Raw genomic sequence first — 23,955 nt, 5'->3', positions numbered from 1 at the left:
TGTGTGTGAAAAATTAATACCAGTCGATCACAGAAGAAAATGTTTTCAAAGCATAGGTCCCTTAGCACATAGTTTTTCAATAGTGATTTTATGTAGCCAAAGCAAACAATAAGGATCAACCCTGACAGAATTCCAGAGTGCTCAGCTTATTATTTAGAAATGGCAGCACTGTGCATGCTGTAGCAATGTGATTTTAATGTGTGGTTTAAAAACTAGAGAGATAATGAAACTCCTCTATCTGACCTAAAAATGGAAATGTTAGTACTGATTTTTAGTCTGACAAAATATAAGTAGCAAAATACAGACCATCCATTAAGAATGAGCCATTTTAAAATTGGTCTTCTAGGAATCTGAGCATCCTGCAGGTCAACAGGACAGAAAGCAGAATAGAAAAGTTCTTCTCAGTAGCATGAGGAATTGCCACTTATTACAGCAGGCTAATGACAAGCTTCTCCTGAAATGTCATGGAAAGCAAGTGATGGGATTCATGTGGATTTCTGTAGCATCCCTTGAATACCAAAACTTGTGTCCACTCAAATCCATAGCCCTGCTGGCTTAACTGGACAGAGACAGAGGTCTGTGAAATGAAGCTGATATTTTGCAGCTGAAATTCAGCTCCAGTGTCTCCAGTTCAGTGATCCATTTCATAGTGGCCTGTTCCATTTTTTGTTATCTCTGTGCCAGCTCTTCTTCTGTAGCTAGAATTGTATCTGCTGCAGGGTTTACAGGTTGGAGGAGAGCGTGTGTGGGGGAGAAAAGATGCACTGCCAGTTTCAGCTTTATGTACAAGGTTTGTTGCAAGACCAGATTTCGTCAGTGTATTTTAAAGTAGCACTGGCTTGGTGCAAGGTTCTATGAACAAGCTCAGATTAACTTTTCTGGCTGGGTTCAGGCTCTTCTGGAGGCTGCAGGAGGTGTTTGCTGGTAGAGGGCTGCAGGACTGGACTTCCCTTTCAGCTGTCCCACTGCCTGCCATGCAGTGATGGTGATGAACATTTGTTTCATATGTAATGATAGGACAAGCTGGCTCAAAGTTGGTTATTTTGTCAAATCACAAAGCTGTTACAGGAGGGGTTTCTGAACACGAGCTCCTGATGCTAATTCCACAACAGTATCAATATACATTCATTAATTGTCCTTGCTGCACCCTTTCACAGAAGGTCCTTTGGGAACCCCACACCTAATTGCTTTCACAAAAAGCACCTGATAAAGCAGATTAGCACAGCTTTGTCCTCATCAGCTACTTAGATGTTCTAAAACATGTAGAAACCCTGCTTTTTGTACTGGTAGTAACAAAAAAATCGCACCTCATAGGCAGGTTTCTGTCTGGCTGTGAAATTTATGAGATGGTGTCACTGCATTTCTTATATATTAGGTTGAGTATAATCTATTAATTAAATGTACAGAGGGTTTGCCTGCACAAGCCTGTGTGGGGACAGCTCCTTGGCTCGTGTGTGGCAGCCTGGCTGCCATCAGGGACTGGCTGCACTCAGGGCAGAGGTGCAGAGCAGCATCCTCTGCCTGCTCCAGATTAAATGTTCATTCACCTGACCCTGGGCTCTGGGAGAACCTGTTGGTTCCAATTTCCTGCTCTGAGCAGGTTTTGTGCCTCTGCCCAAGCCTGGTGTGTCTCTCTGGCTGCTGGGCCTGGAGAGCTGTTCCTATTTGTGTCTGCTCACGTCAGCTCGGTTAATTGTTGTCTTTGCATCTCAAAAGCAGCTGAGCAGCATCATGCAGCATAATCCATTTCATGGGTGTGCATCTTCAGCCTTATCACCGTGCCACAATCCTGGCAGCAGCTCTAACATGGTGCCTCATTCCAGCCTCTTGTGGGTTTAGAAGAGACACCCAAAACAAGGCAGACACCTGTGGTCCTTCTCAGACTGGACCTGCAAAGGTTCTCAGAGCTGCAGAGAGCTCTGAGAGCTGCCCCAGGGGAAGAGCTCTGCTTCCCCACCTGCCCCATGACCTTTCCAGGGAGCAGGAGTTCAAACCCTTCCAAGCACACGGAGTGACCTTTGCTGTGAGAGCAGCAGGGTCTCAGTGATGATGTAAGGGGGAGGTGGGTTGGGGCTGGGGCGGCTCAGAGCCTCAGATCCTGTTATTAAGTGAATTTTTATGAGTCATTATCCTGCAAACCTGTGCTAGACTGCTGTTTAAGCAGCATTTACAGCGAATGCAGTGACAATGGCAGGGGTAGGTGACAGCAGTAACTATAACAACCCTCACTGCAGCCAGGGCTGGCACAGGAGCAAACTGTGCTGATGGCATGTGGAGAGCCAGGAGCAGGAACCACCTCACTGCACAGCACAGCAGAGAGCAGCAGGGATGTGCTCCACTAGATGTGCTTCTTGTTGGGTTTAGCTCTGTGAAAAACGAGGTTCACTTCCCTGGTCAGTTTTAAAAGGTTAAATAAAAGACAGTAAGAGACAAATAATAAAGCAAAAAGTATATGCAGCCAGGTGCTTGGCCTCCAGCCAAGAGCACACACTGACTCAGAAAACACTTCTTTAAATACATCAACCTGTTGGTTATTCACAGATCTTTATGCCCCCCAACCTGTAAATCAACTTTTTTGTGGTGCCATCCTACTCCCTGATCAATAAATTCCTTCCCTGGAGTTCTGGTTATCTTCATCCACATAGGATAATCCAAGAATGTGAAGAATTTCCTGATTATCTTTTTACCATTCTTTGAGTTAGTTACATCAACAAAAGTTTTTTACATCACCACGTTGTAGTCCAGGAAGAATATATTTATCATGCTACTATTTCTAAGTTTTGTTAATAACAGAACTAAAAGAAGCTATATTCATACAGCAAAGTTTTCCAACATTACTCATATAGCATTCATTTTAATATCTGCAACAAGCCAATAATACAATATGTATTCATGACAATCTCCAGGGGAGGTTTGTGGGCTATTTTAAGGTCTTAGCATTTCTCCCCACATCTGTGCTGCCCAGTCTGGGCACCTTAGAGCTGTGGTTTTGGGTGCTGAGCTGTGAGGCTGCTGGTGAAGCTGGGGAGGAGGCTGCACCACTTGCAGGCAGGATAATGCTGATAAACTTACAGCTGCTTTGAAAGATGCTGCTGGCTATGGGAGATTTTGGGGTCAGTGAGAAACTCATCATGGTGCAAGCGTGGGAAGAGCATAGAGATGTTCAGCATAGAGATGTTCTTCAGGGAGTAAAGCCCAGGCTTGGATGACCCATCCTCCTCTTCAGTAACCCAAGAGCTTTCCTAATTTTGTGATTTTTATAGGTTAACTTGTAATTTCCAAGTGTTACATAATTAACTCCAATTACTCCTCGAAGCTTTTTATAAACCATGGCTGTCTTTGACACTCATACTGCTGGTCCCTTAAACCAGCTTGTTTTTTCCCAAACTCACGCCAGGTGTTTGGAAATCAAACAACCTATTCATGAATATTAAGAGGAACAACAAAACAAACTAATATTCGTGGAACCTGGAGGGTGTGCAAGTGTCACATTCCCTGCAGAGGTCTGTAGTCAGCAAATGTGCATTTTCCAGGAAATAAAAGTGAGTCTAATCTGGTGCTGTGATAGTTATTGTTTGATTTTCTGGGCAGTGCAGGGGCTGATGTTACTGCATAGTGGCAGAGGAGTAATGTAGGTGTACATGGCAATCCATCCTAAGTGATGAGTGTCATGCCATTTAAATAAGAAAACCACTGAAATTTAAGTAACAAACCACTGAATAACCATCAGAAGGAGCAGGGATAGGTTTGAAATAGCAAAAATTAGCACCTGCAGTATGAGCTTTGGCCCAGGCTTTTCTCTTTGGGGGTAGAAATGTTAAAATGCAAAGTTGTCTTTGCCCAGTACATGCAATGGCAAAACAAGGCAGTGGGCATGCAGCAAAAACAGAGATCTGGCTGGGGTTTTATGGGGTTGAAATTAATAGGGAGCTTCAAACTATTGTTTTTATCTTAATTCAGAGCTACTGTATGAGCAAGGGAATGTATATATGAAGCCTGTTGAATGAATTCTTCTTCCCTGTAAAATCTTGTCTCTCAATCTATTTGATCTTTCAGTTTTGCTGTTTTTGTTGGGTTTTTTTTTTTCCTAAAAGTGCTATCACATGCTTTTTTTTCTATACAAACATCAATACAGTGGGTTATGTTTTCAGCCAAGCTGGAGACTGCACCTAACATTCACCAGCAAAGAGCAGGAAATTCATGTCTGAAAACTCTATTTCCCCTGTATTTGATTCACCCTTAATTTACCAGCAATAGCTGTATTTCCTGACACTCTGAAACCTGTTGAAATCAGTACAGATTTTCCAGAGGAGGCATTCAGGGGCCCATTTTTCTGATCTTCCTGGGTGAATTGTGCTGGAGTGGTGGCAGCAGCCCCCTGAAGCTGTGTCACAGCTCTCAGATCTCTCCTGCTTCCCTGCCCTCCTGCCTGGGCTGTGCTTCCAGCACACCAGCCACGGTCTGTGCTGCCTGCTGAGCCCTCCTTCCTTCGTTGAGGAGCTGTAATCAGTCATCTGAATTACTCCAGCACCTCCACCGTGGCTGTTTTCTTCACAACAATCAGAGCTGACATCAGCTGTTTACATAAGGAGGGTACGAGCATCTCTCTGGTATCTGGCAAACTTAGCAATTCTCTCTCTCGTGGCAGATGGCTCCAAATTAAGCTGGTTCACAGATGGGACTACAAATGCAATTCCTCAATAATGAGAATAAAAAAGGAAAGGGATCTTAGGGTTTATGCCTGTGATTTGATTTGTTCTGGTGGTCCAAAGCTGAATCTGTGTGATCCCTATGTGTTCCAAAAGGAGTTTGCAGGTACAGCCTCTGGAAGAGTATGGTTGTGAAGAGGCAGCTAAAGAGAATAAAAGGCAAGTTTTCAGTCTTAGTTGCTAATTATCAGATTGGTAGAAGATTGCTGCAGTGGATAGTGTTAGTGATCCTAAAATTTGACCTCAAAAATCCTCTTTTAGGTGAGCTGATGAGTGAAAATCCACCTTAATCTCTGTTCAGATCCCACGGATCAGCAGCGTAGAGAGACAGCCTTTTGTGAAACAGAAAAGAAAGATTGCATTAAACCATTTTATTCTTGCCCAAATCCAGTCACTTTCTTGAGACAATGTGATTTAGCTTAATTTCCCTGCTCACACAGGGTCTTTGTCCTATGTGCAGAAGTCAGTGTAAAGTTTAGCCCTTAGCACTGACAACCCTTCATTCTGGATTTGCTGGTACAAGCTCATTGCCAGCCCTGTGCTACCACTGGTGGGACTGGTTAAGTCAAAAGAAACAGTTCAGTTGTAAAAAATCTCACAATATAAAATCTAGATTATGCAGGCAATTGGAAAGAGGAGAGGTTTAGGAGTAGGCACCTGTATCAAGGAATTCTGTGGCAGCTCTGAATTGTGGCTGTGGAGCTCTGTAACACAGAGGGGAACAGGCTGCTGGGTGGGACTCAAGCAGTCATTTCCACATTAATAGGAGGGGTCCAGAGTGAAAAGGAAAGGCTGAACCTGGTTAGAAACACTCCTGAGCAAAAGGAGGTTCTGAAGAACAGAACCAGTTAAGAAAAACATGGCCACAAGTTCTCAGTGTGGAAATATTTGAAAGGCACAATAAGGAAGAAGGATCATGTCTGAAAACAGAGAAGCAGCTTCAAAGCCTAATGGCTCCATTAGCACCCAAGCTTTTCATTATTTTTATTGATGCAGTAATAATTCACAGTTATAGTTAACATGCTTTTGACACTGGTGGCTGCCTTCAAAATGAATTCCATCTAATTAAACTAAACAACAGAGAAATCAAAGATCACTTCAGCTAATGATTACATTTAACTGTGAAATTCTTTCCTCCCTCCCCATTGCCTTGGTCCCCAAAGAAACTTAAATCTAGATTTAAAAAAACAGGGGGGAAACATCTCCTGGACTCAGTAAGTAGCATCAAGATTAAGGCAGTGACAGATTCCAGATTTCTGACAGTGGCAATAAGGCACTGGCTCCTTCTCCTGGGTCAACATAAAGTCTGTTATAATTTCCTAGGGTGCTGGTGGGGGTCAAGCCAAGAACTGCATCACAGCATGCACAAACATGCCATGCTTGTAATTGAACATGCAGACAGGTGAGAAGACAGGAATTTTCCAAGAGAATTGTCTTTATTGATCTGTAGGAGTGTTCTTAGCCCTTGCCTGCTCTGGGCACACTGTACAGTGAATTTTCTGCCAGATGTGATGGGTTCTCAGGATTCAGCTGGGTGGATGAATTATTGTAGGGGGAAAAAAGTCCTGTTTGTGCTGCTGCACAAGTAAACTCCTGGGCTCTTTGTAGATCTGTTGATTAAGGAGTTTAGTTTAGTTTAGTTTAGTATCTATGAATGTGCCCACCTCCCTTTGCTGCTAAGCCCCAGTTACAGCATCCCCTGACACCACCCAACACGTGTTTGCCTCTTGGCTGCCTGAAACCCCAAACCCAGAAGTTTGTCATGGCTGTTCAGATTCCCTCTTACAGATTTGTGGGAGATTCTTCTGGTACAATAGTTACAACACATTTTTTCCAAGGGAAGCTTCTCTCTGTGGGAAAAGTGAATGTAACAAATTACAAGCTTCTCCAAAACAAAGCTCTGGGATCTGTAAAGATCTGTGAGGAACTGCAGGGCAGCTTAGCAGGAGTCCCTCAGCCCTTACCTGGCTGTTTAATGGAGCTGTGCTGGCTTGGCAGAGTCACATTTATGGCTTGTTTATCCCTTTGTGAGCACTGTTTTGCCATCCCATGGCAAATACTGTCTGGTGGGGCAGCACTTTGGTGCCAGTGGTGGTGGAATATCAGAAAACAGCAGTGTTTATTGTCTCTGAATTGCTGCAGTGAGGAAATGCTGTGATCCAAGGTCTTTGCTCTGTCATTGCCTCGGGAGGATGCTGGAAAACTGCTGGAGAGGCTCAGGGCCTTGAGAATTGTTGGTGCTCAGTTGATGGCAGTGAGAGAGGGCTGGTGAGCTCCAAGCCCTCCTCAGGCAGGGGATGATGAGGCAGTGGCAGGCTCTGCAGCAGCAGGGGCACAGCATTGCCCAGAGGCTTTCCTAGCACTGAGAACATCAGAGTCACTGCCTGAGTGGGAATAAAGGGAGATCACAACCACACAGATTTTTTTTTTCTCATGCAAACCCCTGCCACCTGTCTAGTTATCATTTCTTTGCTGTTGCAAACACTGGGCTCTTTTCAGAAGGCACAGCTTCTTCTTGGTTGGTAAAACAACAGTGCCAAAAGCACAGCTTAGTAGTCAAAATGGGGAATAATGAAGCTCCTGGTTTGTGAGCATCAGGATGTGTTTTGTTTTGGACTGGTGCCAGATGCAGTAACTCACTCCTCTCCCTGACAGTGTCTCAGGATCCAATCTGATTTAATTTTTTTTCTAAAGGAATGTGATTGAATATGAACTCAACCCAAGGAAAAAGCCCTCCCTCTTCAAGCCCTGTTAGCAACACATTACCTCACCTAAACTTAATGAAACATCTCTCATCTGCACAAGGTGATGAATTACAGGAAAAAGGGATGTTTTATGTACAAAGATGATATAAAAGGCTGGAGATAGCATGATTATTAACTTATATTAGCACACCTTGTCCTTGTTACCACTAAGAATAGATAATACAGAGACCAAGAAAAATGAATCAAAATGCTGGACAGTTCTCCCTCCCAGAATAAAGCCTGAAAAATACTAGAAGAATAGCAGCCATAATCAAATAAATATTACCTTGAAGACAGGGCCTGAAAATTTCCAGATAACCAGGGGCTGTCTTTGTTTCAGTTGTGTTTGGGGTCAGGGGAAAACTTATCCATTAAATGAAAAATTATCTCAGATGCAGCAACATTCCAAGGTCCTTGAAGTAGTTAAGAATTTTATAGGACTGTATTAAGCAAGCTCTTTAATAAAATTTATTTCAAAGCTTAAAAACAGCATTAAAATAAGGAATAAACCCTAATAACTTTTACTCAGAACAGCTGCTCCTATCACAGAGTAACTCTTAAAATGGCAATGAAGAAAGGTGAAAAAACCCAAACAAACAGCATTTTGTGTTTCCAAAGGAGGGCAAAAAAACCCAACCACCAGGAATATGTCAACTAGTCTGCCTCTCCAGTCTTGAGGAGATAATTCAGCTCACTCCCATGTCAGTAATTCTGGACTTACACTTGTGCTGGTGTCACAGTCTCAGGAAAAGCTCCAGGAGGCAGCCAGGGAATCTCTGCGTTTTGGGAAGATCCAGAATATTGGTGGACCCATAGGAGGCTGTGAGCCAGGTCCCCATGTCACTTAGGCCACTTCAGCAACTTGATCAGCGTCTGCATTTGTGACAGTCCTGAACTTTTGTGCTGTGTTTGTTCTGCCTGGAAAAGTGCAGTGTTCAGCGAGCCCCAGACTGTGCAGGTGATGGAGCCAAGGTTCCCTGGAGATAACATCACTTAATATGTGATAAATTAGGCTACAACAGGCTTGCAAAACTCTCCTGCAGAGAGGAGAAGGCAGAGCCAGGAGAGGCTGCAGCTCTGGAGAGGGGTGGGACTCAGCAGCCCATGTCCCTGCTGGATTCAGGGGCTCTGAAGTGCATCAGGGCACAGGAATTCAGGGCAGAGTGAGCTCAGGTTGCTCTGCAGCTCAGCCCAAGAGGTTCAAACACGAGGTAACTCTGGCAGCCTCCCTCTGTGACTCGCAGAATCAGCCACAGGGACTGCACTCCTTCTTCATTTCATCATCAAGTGCCTCATCTCATCTCCTCCACACACAGGGGAGGCAGAGGGCTCAGGAGAGAGAGGCACAGACACACACAGAGAGCTCTGACTGCAGGAACTTGCCACAGGCCACTAAAATGCATATTTGCAAACTCCTTTCCTCTTCTCTGAATCCCTTTATCCCTTTTTTTTTATTATTTTATTTTTAATCCCCAGCAGTTGTTATCTAGCATCAGCCACAAATGGTGACATCTTTTGACAATCTCTCTGGCTGTGCTGCATCTCCTAAACACATGGCTGAGCACAAGCTCTGATGCAGCTCTGCACTGTCAAGTGCACTGGGTTTCAGTTCAGCTCTGAGAACGAATCCCTTGGGCCTCCAATTCTAAACACATGGATATGAAGCCAAATTAAAACTGGAATAATCCAGAGCAGGTCTATCCGTGTTTTACTTTTGTTTACTGCCTGTAGGGCAGGATATTTGGTTATACAGATGTCACAGATGTACTTTTTCACGTTCTTTCAGTAGCAATGCATTACATTAATTAACAATTATTAGTAGTTCTGTGATTCTTTAGCATGCTTTTTTAAAAATTCAAATGTACCTATTTTAGTGTTAATGTGCACCATCTGGTAACCTCCTATCAGCATTTGGCTTGCTACAAGGAACTAAAAGGTTCTAATTTTCACTGTTTTGCAGTATCAGTCTAAGGAACAGAGATTTTATTAAACTTTACAGGCACATTTGTAAATCACTGAGGAGATTTTAGACCAGAAAGAGCCTTTTCTTCAGCTGGGTATTCTGGGACAGCTGTATTGGAATCAGAGGAACACTTCAATAACAGCAGTTTGCCCATAAATACATCTACAACAGTGTGTGCCTCATGCCAAAGTTACAAAGATTGTGAATAACCTGTACAAAAGCCCTTAAACTACCTGACTTTTTGAGATAGCAGTTTGTGTTGTTCATTATATTTCATTAACCAAATTACATCATTTCAGTCAATGAATTGCTCTTGAGAGAAAAACCACAAACTTCCTGTTGATATAAATACTGGCATCACTGATAGCAGACATCTCTGGTTAAGGTGCTGAGTTAGTGAAGCCTACACCACTGTATCACCTAAAATAAATGCTGAAATTTTATAAAGCCATGTACCATTTTCCCAGGTTGCTAAAGGGAGCTTACAAGAAAGCTGTATTATATTTGTAGCCTTCCAGTGAGGCATGCACAAGTTTGTGTTGGCAATCAGAAAATCTTCTGTAGCACACAGCTGAGTCAAAAAGTTACACAAGCTGAAAATAAGGCAGATTAATGTATTTACAGTTTATCATGGTTATAGTTTATTGCACTGATCCAGGGGAGATGATAGTTTATGAAATGCAGATGGCTTGAAAACAGAGCAATTCCAAATGTTACAGGTAAAAGCATTATGAGCTATTTACAGGCAAAATGTTATTATCCATAAAAGCAAAAGGTGCTTTTCCATTCATCTGTTAGTTTGGCTGAGGTGAATGTTTTTGAGCTGAATCTCCTTCCTTTTCCCATTTATTGCAGCTTGGTTCACATTGCTGAGCAGTCTTGGAGCACTTGGGCTGGGTTGCTTTTACACAGCACTAAACCAGAGGAGGTGCTCCAGGGACAGATCCCAAACTAGATTAAATTCAAAGTAAAACTCCTGAAAGACCTACAACCAGGCCCCCAGATCTTCAGTGCCAGCTTTTTTCCTTATTTTTCCCCTTCTGTAGTTTAATTCCTCTTACTCCAGCAGAGATTCCTGCTCTCTTTCTATCCAGAGCTCCTTTCCAGCAGTGCACTATTTTGCTGGAAAACTTGTTTTTCCATTCAGAGGAGAGCTTAGCTGTACTGAACAGCGCTTTTATGTGAGTTAATCTTTCTCCTTTAATGAATTAAGCTTGTTTCTTCACCCTGCTTTTCAAATAAAGGGGATTTTTCTCTCACTGCAGCATCTTTCAGAGCAGCACTGGTACAGGGGTAAGCAGGCCACCTTATGAGGCTTAAATCCAGGCAGATGATAGCAAGCATTCAGTCACTTGTTGTTAATGGTAGCATTAATTTCTCAAATGAAAAGCACCAAGATGAAATGCAGACAAGGTGTTTGCTCCTGTAGGTAGTGGCAGTAAGGTTCTGAAGGACTCTGGTTAACAGCTGGAGTCAGGTGATGAGGTTAATGGAAAAGAATTTTGTTTTTCAGGTCACTTAATAAAAGTAACCTTGGAAGAGCTCAGCAGAGCCCTTGGGGTGTAATAAATTATCCCTCTTCTGCTTCCATCACTGCAAGTTAACCCAAGACACAGGAGAAGCTGATCTAAACATGAACTCAGCTGGGCAGAGCATCACAGGAGGAACATCAGTGCTGCTGTAATCTCTGCTGCCCCTCCAGTGGGAGAACACAGCCCTTGACCAAAGGCTTTGCAGAGCCACAGCTTTAAAACAGACAGTTCAGGCTGCAGGTTATCAAAAAACACTGTGTGAGATGACAAAAATATTTACCACAAGACAGGCAATTTTGGGCCAATTCATGGCCCTTGGGTCGGGCAGACACAGAAAAGAGGCTGCAGCAGCCCCTGGTCACACTGTCCCTGTTCTGTGATGTGCTGGTTTGCTCTGCTGCTCAGAAATAACAACTCCAGCTCCTGAGACTGGAGGGCTTGCACTGATCTGCTCCTCAAGAGCCTCTGTGTCTCTGCACCACCGTCTTCCTCTTTATTCCTTAATTAAAAGTAGTGTGAGTGAGCTGCCCAGGAATACACAGCTTCCCCAGCACTGCTGGAGTCCTCAGGAGGCACAGCTCTGTGCTGGGGTTTGTGATACGAGCCAGAATAAGGATGAGAGATCACTTCATTGGATCCCAAACCTTGGGAGAGGCATTTTGAGTGCCCCAGATCCATATTTAGACAGCCTCTGGAGCAGACAGGATTAGCACTATCCCCACCTGTAACATCACTACCTTCTCCTCCAGTTCCCATTTCATATGCCAAGCAACATGAGTTTCTCATCTGTGTAAAGCTGAAAATCCTTTTTGCAGCCCTGGGTACAGCAACTACCATGTAGAAAAACAAGATTAAACTTGACAGTAATAGAAGTGATAGAGGAGGAAAAGCGTTCTTCCTTTGAGGCACAGGCTCTGAATACAGCAGCCAGTCAGTGCCTGAAAAAGGGCAGGAAGAAAGACAAATGCAGTTATATTCAAGCATCAGGTCTTAAAAAAAAAAAAAAAAAAAAGCTTCTAAGAAAGAGAAAAAAGAAAAACCCACACTTTTCTCTTGACATTTAACAAACTACCTAAACAAGGTAAGCAAAGGGAAAGAAAGAGAGTGCAAGACCTTACACAGAGAGCTGCTTTCAGCCATTTGTTCCTGGATATGTTACAATACATTTATCCAACCTTGCTCAGAGCCACCGAGCCCTCCATGACCCACAGCAAATCCTCAGGACTGTTTTCTTTCCCTCCCTCCTCCCTGGGGACCTGAGCAAAGCCTCTCCACCCCTGAGTGTCTGCAGGTTGCCAGGGATTTAATCCTCATGTGCCACATCCAGGGGTGCACATTCATTCCCCAAATGCCACCCAGTGAGTGCTGCACCTCAGCGTGGGGAGCACCTTTGGGTGCTGTGTTCATGGACAGTCCCTGTCATGCTGTGTAAGGATTTTTTGATCAGCTTTGCCTCCTCAGTGCTCTGAAGTCCCAGGAAACTTGAGATTCCAAGACTGGAGGTCTCACCACCAGCCCTAGGTGTATCCTGCACAAGCATTTCTTACCTTGTGCTCCTCCATCACTGCTGTGCTTTTGGCTTTGGGCAGACTGAGGCAGTTTCCTGCCATCAGGACCCTTTGGCAGCAGTTTCTCCAAGACATTTTTGATATTTGCAAAGGGAAGCAGAGCCTCTGTTCCCCCAGCCGCAGGATGTGCAGGGCAGGAGCGGTGGGCAGGGCAGAACAGAGTGTTTGAGTGGTGATTAACACAACAAAGAGAGCTGCCTGCCTGCCAATGGAAACCACCGGGTGCTTGCGATGGAGCAGCATTCCCATCTAATTTTACACTCTGCATATAGTAATAAGACACAACAGGGTGTGCATTAAGCTCATCTTTTGAGAAGTGCAGCAGTAGCTGGATAATGCACACCCTGGAGTGGCTTATTTGTAGTGGACTATGGCTCATTAATTTCACATTTAATTTTTTTCAAATCCGTTTTTTGAAAAAACCCACAAGTCTATTCTGAGGGCAGTTATGTAATGTATCCTTACACTGAAAAATATTTTCAAATAAAAACAGTAGGCAAAAGTGAAGAGGAGTTTTGCCCTGCTGCAGACCAGGGTTGGTGTGTGCTAAGAGCAGGTTCTGGGCCTGCTGATGCAGATATATACTGCAATTAATGGTACTTGTGGAAATCTACTCAGTGCTCACTCTTTTCTAGACTTTTCTTTCTTTTTGTGTAATTACCTGAGCCTTTTTGATTCCTTTTTTTTTTTCATCTGGTGTGTGAGCCAATGCCCATTTCAGACCAGATTCACACATAAAGCATTTGGATGGGCATGGGACTGACTTTTACACCAGACTGGGCATGAGTGGTCAGGAGGCAGATTTGCAGGATTTATCCACAATAGCAGTGTGTGGATAAGCCTGCCTATAACAGCATTTAAAGCACTGATGGTGTCATAAAAATCACTCCCAAAGTATGAAGGAAGTGTTGGAACCCAGAAGCCTGGGAGTTTTGAACTTTCTGTGCTTTTTGGCACTGACATCCTGGAGAACAGTGCTTTTGACTTGAGGCCTGGGACGTTTGAGTGATGGAGTTAAATAGGTGTGTAGTTAAATAGAAGTGTATGCTTTCACATGGTGAAGGGTTTTGAATGTGGAGTTTTGGAGAATGTTGTAATAGGTATGGGACAAGATGGAGGATTTTAGGTGGTGTCTCTTTCAGTGTTCATCTTCTTCTTTCTTCATGTTTTCAGGTAGTTTCTGGTTGGACAGTTAGTGCTGCACTGAGGGTCACAGGAGTTTGGTTATTGGGTCAGAACTACAAATAATATAGGTGTTAATTCTCTGTTGGACTGTTTAACTTTAAGAGACCTTGTAAGTAGCTAAATTCACCTCCATTTTGCTCAGTTCTAGCTGGTAGCTAAAAGTGTTGCAGAACTCTCTGTACTTTAGATAAGATTTAACAAACAACCAAGCCTGAACACAAGAAATTCATCTCCTTCATGTTTTTAATCCTGACTCTAAGTAAGGGCAGAAGAAAATAAAGACAAGCCATTAATTAAGTGGTGAAGCTAACCCATTACAAAGGAGGGACTTCTGAATTCTGCTTCTCCAGGTGAGATTTGACATTTTCCCCTTGTGGTGTATCCCTCTATGCAGGTTCCAACGTTGATGATGGACACCCAGTTCTCGGAGTTCACTCCGGACATCACCCCGATCATGCTGGCCGCTCACACCAACAACTACGAGATCATCAAACTGCTGGTCCAGAGGAGGGTGACAATCCCACGGCCACACCAGATCAGGTGCAACTGTGTGGAATGTGTCTCCAGCTCCGAGGTGGACAGCCTGAGGCATTCCAGGTCAAGGCTGAACATCTACAAAGCCTTAGCCAGCCCTTCTTTGATTGCCTTATCGAGCGAGGATCCCATCCTGACCGCCTTCCGGCTGGGCTGGGAGCTGAAGGAGCTGAGCAAGGTGGAAAATGAGTTCAAGGCTGAATATGAAGAGCTCTCCCAGCAGTGCAAGCGTTTTGCTAAGGACCTGTTGGATCAAGCACGGAGTTCCCGGGAGCTGGAGATCATTCTCAATCACAGGGATGATCAAAGCGAGGAGCTGGATCCCCAAAAATGTCATGATTTGGCAAAGCTGAAGGTAGCAATAAAGTATCACCAGAAGGAGGTAAGTCACCTGAACTGGAAGGTGTTGGGTAAAACAATTCATTTCTGGAGTTGCTGTGGGTTTGTGCAGGGCTGGCTCTCAGGTGGGAATTTTGGATGTGCTCATGGATTAGTCACAAGCCCTGAGGCTCAGGGTGCCTGGTGACAGTGTGGATCTGATGACAGTGGAGGGCAGCAGGACTGGGACTTGCTGCAGTGGGCTGTGCCTTCTACAGCACCAATAATTTCTGTCTCAAAGCTCATGGTAACCCATACCCCTGCAAAGAACATTTCAGACATTTCCAGGTCTGCTTGCTCTGAAAGCTTTTCCCAGTGGCTGCTTTTGTACAGGAACCCAAAGCTAGAAGGGGTTGCCTGGCTCCTGAGGACCAGCTCCCTCATGGAGTGCAGGAAATAACAGAGCACACAGTTCCCTTCCTGCAGCCACCAAGCACTTCCAAGCACCCACTCAGCACTAACTCAGAGATGTGGCAGCAGCTAAAGAGAGCAGGAGAGCTTGGGAGCACTCCCAGAGTCCCAGGTCTCCAAGTTGCCAGCAGTCTTGTGAAAACACTCATGTGGTGCAAATATTTCTTCACACCTGTGACACCTCTTGATCCTCAGTTCTTGACCCATCTCTGTTTTAGGAACTGAGAAGCAATTCCCAGAAATTCAATCTCCTGCCCATAGTTCCAGAGAGGGAAGCCATACTTCAGTTAAAGGGCACAGAGCCTTTCAGAAGCCCTGCAAATCCACAGATTTATAAGTTGATTCAATAAAGGCCATGAACCCCAGGAGAATGCTGACAACAGTTTCATTAGTTGGCTCTGGATTTCCTTTCTCTTTCCAAATCCAGGCAGAATTTAGGAGATGATTTATTGCTGCTGGCCGGTGATGTTCCAGGTTATCTGAAGGAGGAATTCAGTTGTGCTTGGTTGAGGAGCTGAATTTCAATGTGTATTACATTCCTCTGTGTCTGGAGGGTCACCTGAGTGGCAGAAGATCCTGTCCCATTCCTCTTTCCACTGTTTTGCCCACATCCCATCATGGTATGATCCATTTTACCTCCCTGAAGGGCTGCAGGTGTCATCTGAGGTACAAACAGCCAAGGATTTGGGAGGATGCAGGATGCCAAGGAAAGATGCAGATTTCCTTTCATCCCTTTGGGCTGTTGTGCCAGCCCCTCCATGCCTCAGAATTCCTGGGATCCAGCACTTGGCAGGCTCCTGGAGGGGGATGTCAGCTGGCTGGTGTCGTGTCAGGCTGTGGTTTTTGCTCTGTGGCAGGGTTGGGTAACACCACAAGTGCTTCAGGGACACAGGCAAGTAGTGAAGAGCTACTCTAGAGAAGGGCAAGCCAGGTAATCAGGTCAATGTTTATTGACTCTGAGGAGGAGCAGAGGTTGTAATTCTGTTTTTCTGGCTTGGCAAGCCCAGGCTGTGCAGCCACAAGGTCCAGGTTACCCCAGCACTGCTGTGTGCAGGTCACTGCTGGTCCCACTGGTGACATCCAGGTGGAAATCTGTGGCTGCTCTTGTGTTCACACTCAAAAACTGCAAATCTGAAGCAGCTCACTGTGGTGCTGAACAGTCCCAAAGCTTTTTTAATTTTAAATTTTTTAATCGTTGCCTGCTTTCTTGACAGTTTTTATATTTTTTTTAGGCGTATTTGACTGAATTCCAAGCATATGGACAAATTCCATGTTTTCTGACATATTCATGACAGTTGCAGCCTAAAAATGATAGCAAAATACGCTTTGTGTTGCCAGCTAAAGTCAGTGCTGTTTTCAGGTGGAATACTGGTGGGCAGGGGCAGGATGAATGAGGCTGGGAAAGCAGCTCCTGAGCCCCAGCATCCCACCTGCTTATTCACAAAAACCCTGAAGCATCCTGCAGGGTGGCTGGGGTTTTCTTATCATAATAATTAGGCCATCTTATCATGGCAATTAGCACAACACAAAACATCAAGCAAGATACAAACATCCTTGCCAGCTTCTGAAAAAATATGAGTAGGAACCTTTGCCAGGGAGACACTGAGAAATGTTTTTTAATCCTGACTGAAGAGTATCAGACTGAGAGGATTTTTGTGGGGACAGGAAGGAAAATAGAAGAGAGTTTGGTTCTCATGAAAGACACTTCTGCAGAGAAAAACAGCAGACTTATAAAAGTAGATCATCTTGTTCTGCTGAAGCTTTTTATGTCTTAACATTAAATAGGATTGGATTGGATGGAGAAGCTTTTTACACCTTAACATTGACAAAGATAAAAAAGTCAAATCTCTGGTAGCCTAAGAGAAGAATTCAGCATGGACTTTGGTTATTTTCTGGTGTGTCAATTGTTACTGCAGTTGTTAGTTCTTTATATTCAGCACAAAGGATGTGTAATTTCATATTGATTTCAGACAAATTTCCTGCAGCTTTTTTCTTTTTCAGTGAAATAAACCTGAAAATTTCTCCCCAAAATATGAAACAATTCCATTTCAGCTTAATCAGGAAGATAAGGTGAACTTCAAGATTCTTTCCCTGTTAAGGGGAGATGGGTGAAGAGATTTTGGGGTTTGTCTTTATGAAGGCTAGAAAGATCTCCCATTATGTTTTGGTGGTTTTCTTGGTTTTTTTTCCCCATAAAATCCCCTTGGGAGGTACAAGTTTTGATTACTCCCAAACATGACCCATGCTAAATATTTTATAAACTGAGAAACGTGTTGCTCATGAGGAAGAAGACCATTCCTCTTTGGAGGAGGGCCAAAACAATGGAGAATACATTTGTTGCTTTTCCTGTTTGTTTTTTATAAGCCTGTAAATCCTAGAAGGTAAATTACTGCTTACATAGAAGGGGAAAAAAAAAATCAATTACACAGGAAAGATTAAAATGTGCCCCAAGGTAGCTTTGTAGTATATTTTATGGCAGTAAATGGTAAAACATGCTGTGCAATGTTCTCAAGCTGCCTCTCCCTTCTCATGTGAAGTGTAGAATGGTTGTGTCCTCAGTTTCACCTTACTGTGGTCATTTCTCTAGAAGATGGGAAGGATTTCATGGTTGTGATAGTCACAAAATCTGAGGAAAAAATGAGGACAGCTTTAAACATGGGGGAACACCACATCAGTTCTCTCAGTTCACTGTTAAAGAAATTATTTTCCAAGGATCACAGTAATTAAGGTCTAAGAGACATTTTCATAAACACTCTGTAGTGTGGGGCATGTCTTCATATTATTACTTTTCTAGTTCTTTTATTCATGACTAATTTTGGAAGGAGAAAGGGTTCTGAGGGCCTAATAGGAAAAGGCACAGCTCAGCTGTTGAGGATCAGCCTTCACTGTGCTCCCCTGGCACCAAATTAGCTCTGCATTTGTTAATTTGTTTGCATTTGTAAGAAAAGATAGGGAAAAGTCATCTGTTAGGGTCTTGCCAATCTAGTAAAGCACAGTTGTGTGTGCAGGGTGTGTGGCTGGGTCAGGGAATCAGAACAGAAGCAGCATGCAAAGAGAATTTTGATGTCCTTTAAGTTGTTTTTTTACTTAGCCAATAATGTAAAACAACCACAGTGTAGCAGTGAGTCAGGTCTAAGAGGGCAGATTTCTGCTGGCATTTAACATTCTGCTGAGCCACAAGAGCAGCAATACACATTCAGCTTATTCCTGCTTTCCTGCTCTCCATCACAGGTCATTCACATCTCCAAAATGAAGTGAAACATCACAGTAGTGGTGATGTTTCTGGTGCTGGCAAATAGCTGGGCAGGTTTAGTTTATGTGTCTGTAAGAAGTCTACATAATGCAAGGTACTCAGGAAAAAAACATTATTTTATCTATGGCTCTATTGCTTAGCACTTCCTCAGAATTAGATCAAAGGAGTGCACAGAGAAATTCCTGGTCAGAACCCTTAACCTCCATCTCTCTTCCTCACTGGGCTCTAATCAAATGGCAGGAAAGGACAGAAGCAGAATTGTTTGCTTTTCTAATTTAAAAACAGTGCTCTTTGCTGTTTTTCTCTTCAGGATGAGGCTTCAACAGCTTCAGTCCTTTTTTTTTTTTACTTTTTTTTTCCAGGACATTTACATAGACAAGCACCTCCTGAGATGCAGTTCTGAAGCAAATGAATAATCATTCCTGCCATGCCTCATATTTTTCCGCTGTGTCTTGACTCGTGTCAACTGTGTGGCTGCAGTCAGAAGCACAGCATCCCTCTCCAGGGAGCATGCATAAACCTGGGAAATTTCTGAGGGCACTCCACTTAGTGTCTAAAAAGAGCTTATAAAAATATCAGAGATGCATGAAAAATGAAGTGTGAGGTCTGTGAAAATCAAAGCTCTTCGCCTGCACCTTGTTTACCCGTTTTGAAAGCCATTCAGGTATCTTGATGGATGGCCACAGATCTTTCTTTGCTCACAGGCAAAGCTCAGTTATTCTCCTGTGGGTTTGTCTGTTTTCTTGCCATACTGCCTGGAGGAATAATGATACAGGGCTGAATATTTGTATTGTGCTCTTTAAAGGCACAATGAAAAGTCTTGCTTGAGCCTGCACAGCTCAGAAGAGTTATAAAGAAGCTTTTACTTCCAGATTTCTAGAAGGAAATCAGGTCGTGGAAAGATCTTTATTAGGACTAGGTGAGGGAGGCAGAGCTGATGCATGTGGAAGCTTTTCTTGGTTTCTTTTCTTGTATTTCTGAGTGTGTTCCATGGTGAGAATGGCGTGGTCTGTCCTGTGCCACAAACCTGAACGTAAATTTAGGGATTTCAAAAGCACTGAGTGTCCAAATGTGACCTTCCCTTTCCCAACAGCCATCCTTTCACTTGTTCATTGCTGTCTGCAGCAGTGTTCCCATCTGGTGTGTGAGCAGTGGCCTGTGCTAAATGAAGCTGTTTTCTCAAACTCCATCCCAGCAGCACTTGACCACCTTAGAAAATCTTCTGTGAACGTGGCACGGACTGAGCTGTTATCAGCAGCCTCAGAGGCAGAATTTGGGGTGGCAGGTGGGGAGATTTGTCTCTATTTGCAGCCTTAAAAGAGCCATCCCTGCTGATCACTGGTGGTGCATGACTCAGAGCCCCTCCTCTACGGGCTTGTGCAGTTGCCAGATCTCTTTGTTCAGTTTGGGAAATTGTCACAGAAATTCAACCTGTACAGCTGCAGCATCGTGTTACAAAAAGTAGGACAAGTGGCACTTAAATCTTAACTCCTCTCCGAACTTGGAAGAAGAAATAATATTCAGAAGGCTGATGGCTCACTGGTTTGACAAAGTGGACTGGAATGTTTATTTGAGGGAGCAGCATTATTTGGTACATCGTTCACGTAGCGCCGAAATGTTCTCACTTGATGAAGGTTAGCCACATATTGCAGCTGTCACGGAACAGAACTGCAGAACACTGTCTTTTGACAGCAAAATCATCTCTGACTAATCTTGTCATGCACCAATTTGAAAAAGCACCCTAAGACTGGTATGTAGGTCAAGGACAAGGGCTTGCATTGAGTTATGGTGATGTGTAGTGGGCAGAAAATGCCAGGATCATTCTTTAAGTCGTTTTTGGTGTCTTGTGCCGCTTTCTTAATGATCTCCTGACAAAGATGGGAAATATGTTGAAAGCTGAAGAGGGTGCCACTGTTTTAACAGTGTTCAGGAGTGATTTAGTGAGTTTGACAGTTCCCTTAACTTCATATTTCCCATCAGCCAGCCACAGAAGAGGCTTGGGAAGCCAAAACCAAAGTACAGGATGTGATTGATGGGCTCTCTACAGACAGCAGGGACTGGAGAGAAGTGATGCCTTGTGTGTTGTAACAGCCAAGTGTTCAGTGTTCCCACATCTGAAGGGCTGAAGTGTACTTAGAGTCAGCTTTATGTCAGTGGAGAAGGGTAAATCATGTTATTTCATACTTCGAATGACACTGTGAAGAAATAAACTCTAAGGAAAACTGCGGGCATGGATCCTCTTGTTTGGATGTAGAAGTGGTCATTGTTACTTACCTGATTTCTGGGAATTTCAGCTTCACTCCTGTGGCCTAGAGAAGTGAGTTATGAAGCTCCATTCAGAAAAGAGCTGAGGTTGCACACTCCCCTCAGCTCATGTGTAAATCAGGTCCCTCACCATCTCCAAGAGAGCAGTCACCAGCTCACAGGTGGCTCCAGGAGAAGTGAGATGAATGCATGGGTTTGTCATGACACCCCCCAAACTGAGCTCTGGTGCAGACTGACATTTCAAAGCTGTCACTTCAGTTTTTGTTCTCTCCAAAGCCCAGCTGGCAGAGCAAACTTCCCTCAGCAATGCTATGTTCTGCCAGGGTGATACAAACCCAGGAGCAGGGGCAGCCTTTGGAGGTTCCCGAGGAGGTGAGAAGTGTTTGTAGTGTGCTAGTCTGCTCTTTTGTGGATATTGGAGTAAATTTACTCATTCAGGAGAAGGCAGAAAGGCACAGGAATCCAGAATTACAGTTTCAGTGTAAATATGTCTCAGGTCAGAAAGGAAGCAAAGGAAAACTCATTTTGGGACTTTTTTTTAACACTTATCGGTAAAGTAGGTATGTATTTAAAAATACTCGTAAATGGCTTTTCAAATTTTCATGTTTGCTTTTCTTAGCACTTATTTAATGTAAATGTTAGTAATTCACTAGAGGGAATGAGCCCAGCCTTTTACTTAAAAGTCAATACCACTTCTGCTAACGCCCCTGAGAGCTCCCAGTATTAACTTCCAAAATCTGTAACTCCTGAAGTGCTGCCTGAAAGGGCACTCAGGAAATGCTGATAGATTTGTCTCTAAACAGTTTTCAGTGTTTTTCCAGTGCTTCTGTGTCCAATATCCCCTGTTCAGCTCTTGGGACCCAGGTATGTTGGGAATTAACTCCCTGTGGGGTGTATTGCAAATATTCAGCACTTCAGCACTCTGCCTTTGGAAAACCCAGCCCAGACCTCCTGCATCTTTGTAAGAGAACTGTATCCTGGGATGTTTGCTGGGATACATCCCTCAGGAATTTATTTATCAAATTCAAAATCAATTTGAATCAAAATTCAAATGTAGTCTGCTTAAATAAATCCTGAAAAGTTGTGCCCCTGTTGGGCTCTTGCTCAGGGTCTGGCCCAGAGGAACCTGTTCTGCTCCAGGAGCAGCACTCAGCACCTTGCCCTTGGTTCAGTGCAGAATTTAATGCACCTAAATCCTGCTGACACAAGCCATAAATACAAACCTACAGCTAAACACACATTTAAGCACTCTGGGTAGAGAAGGATTTAATTTTAAGCTTAAAGACTTTATAATTGCTTCTTCCATGGGTAGGTGTCCAGGATTTACAAGCATCTGTCTTTGTCTTAGGATATGTGGGACCTATAAATTTAAATATTTAAGCCAATCCAACTTGAAGGTGTTAAACCCATGGATTTTGATGGAACAGTGGCAGGATTTTAGAGGTTATTCACTCTTTCCCTTTGTCAGTGTTCACCTCACTGCTGAATTTCCAACTGCTGCCACTTAAACTGAGTTCATGCTACCACCAGAGAGATCTGTTATGGATAGGAGACCTTTAGTTAAGATTCATGTGTCATCATAATTTAAAATATTTTAAGAACAGATTAAACTGAATTCCTGCCTAATTTGAGGCCATATGTTCATCTGTGGAGGATCTGGAGTTTGTTTTATTCGCCAGCTGAGGGTTTGAGCAGTTTGGGCAGCACCTGGTTTTCCTGAAGGGCTGGTCCAGCTCAGCCATGTGCTCTCCTTCGTGGCAGGAATTCTGCCACCTGGATTTTCATCAGTGCTTCACTGCTGCTACTCACAGATAGTTTTGATTCTTTTTTTGATTTTTGATATCCTGTTTTTGATAGGCTATTCTTCCTGCAAAAAAAGCTATTATGTCTTGGAAGTGTCTGATGAGGAATGTTGAGTTGTGTAATCCCTTTCCCCCACATTATACAACCCCCCCTCCAACTACTTTGTCTCATTTCTCGTTTTTTCCCATTCCTCTTGCAGAAAGTACTTAATTAACAGGATGAACAGCCATTAGGTGTTTACCCTCTGCAGCTCACACTTCGGCAGCAGAATGTAAATAACTTTGCAGTCATTAACAAGGTTGAACTTTAAAAAGAAATGTGCCACAAAAGAGGGTTTTCTTATTCACCTCACTGTTTGCAACACTGCAAACTTGGGGAGGCTGGCATTTCTTCTCTAGAATATGTGGTCTCTCAGGGCTCACTGGCTCTCTGCTGCAGGCATCAAATTAGGACACACAGAGTTTTCTCTCCTGTCCTGGGCTAATTTAGAAATGAGGCTCTTTGCTGCACACTGGAATTTCCCTTAAGAGCAATCAGCCTGATGCAAGCACCACATTTCCATTCTTGCTCAGAAGATCTTGTTCTTGGTAAAAAGAGGCAGAGGGGTTGGTGTGGCCCTGGAAGTGTTGTGGTGCTGCTTGAGTGGAGAACAGCAATGGCATTTCTGCTTTTCATGGAGATTCACAGGAAATCTGCATTCCTCACAGACCTCTCAGGTACACTGCTGCATCAGACACGGCACACAGGCTGCAAAACCCAGCTCTGTTCCCAGAAAATCTGCCTCTCCAAAGCCTAATTCACTCTAATTGCAGAGGGCAGCACAAACAGCATTATCCAGCAGCCCTGCAGGTTTGAGGTGCTCTGGGCTGCAGTGATGCTGGTGAGGTCTGACCCACTGAAGGCAGTGCCAGGCAGGAGCTGAAGGTGATTCCTGGCTCCCATGCCGTGCTTGGCTCTCACTGGTGACCTCCCTGGGAGCTGACTGATAGAGGAACTCGGTCCTGCTTATTAAGACAGAGCTCTGCAGTTCCAAATTAGTGGTTATTCATCTATGAAGAGCATTCTCCCTCACCATCCACAGCAAGAGTAGAGACAAGAACTGCAACAAACTCCAAACAAGAGGCTGCTGGCAGCAGTCACGATAATCAGAATAAAGGCAGAGGGATGCTGTGCTCAGCCCCTGTGATGTCTATCAGGGAGCTATTTCAGTTGCTCCCTGAGGCATTCACATCTCAACCCATCTGTGTCTGATCCTAAATTACTTATGACTGTGGGAGATCAGGGATTTCCCCATAGATGAGGGGAGGGGCGTGGAACATCATTTCTGTGTTTGACAGCATGCAGAAAGCGTTTAATTCCCGAGAAATGGAATTTAGGTGACTTAAAAATATCAGTAAAGATTAGTTATTAAGGAAAAGACACTCCATCCAGCAGCTGCTTTTTTTCCCCTTAAAAATATCCCCCTTGGTATAGGATTAGGTGGCAATGAGCATGATGAACATTGAAAATGAAATTCTCTAATAGCACAATCCACCTGCAAGCCAAATGTTACACAAAGATCCTGGCAAGGCTGAGAGAAGAAAAAGAGAACATAAAAGACTTTGTACTGC

At 43.8% G+C, this 23,955-nt stretch overlaps 1 protein-coding gene across 2 annotated transcripts in view; it reads left to right on the top strand.

Moving 5' to 3' along the window:
- TRPC5 (transient receptor potential cation channel subfamily C member 5) overlaps positions 1-23,955 on the top strand; it is a 92,375-nt gene that overhangs the window by 28,626 nt on the left and 39,794 nt on the right. For both annotated transcript variants that reach the window (XM_033072306.1, XM_033072307.2), the window contains exon 3: positions 14,096-14,617. In XM_033072306.1, coding sequence (XP_032928197.1) covers positions 14,096-14,617 — 522 coding nt within the window. The remainder of the gene's footprint in view (positions 1-14,095; positions 14,618-23,955) is intronic.

This window comes from Catharus ustulatus, chromosome 14 (assembly GCF_009819885.2).
Source record: "Catharus ustulatus isolate bCatUst1 chromosome 14, bCatUst1.pri.v2, whole genome shotgun sequence".
Lineage (NCBI taxonomy): Eukaryota > Metazoa > Chordata > Aves > Passeriformes > Turdidae > Catharus > Catharus ustulatus.
This window is presented reverse-complemented; position numbering and strand designations above follow the sequence as displayed.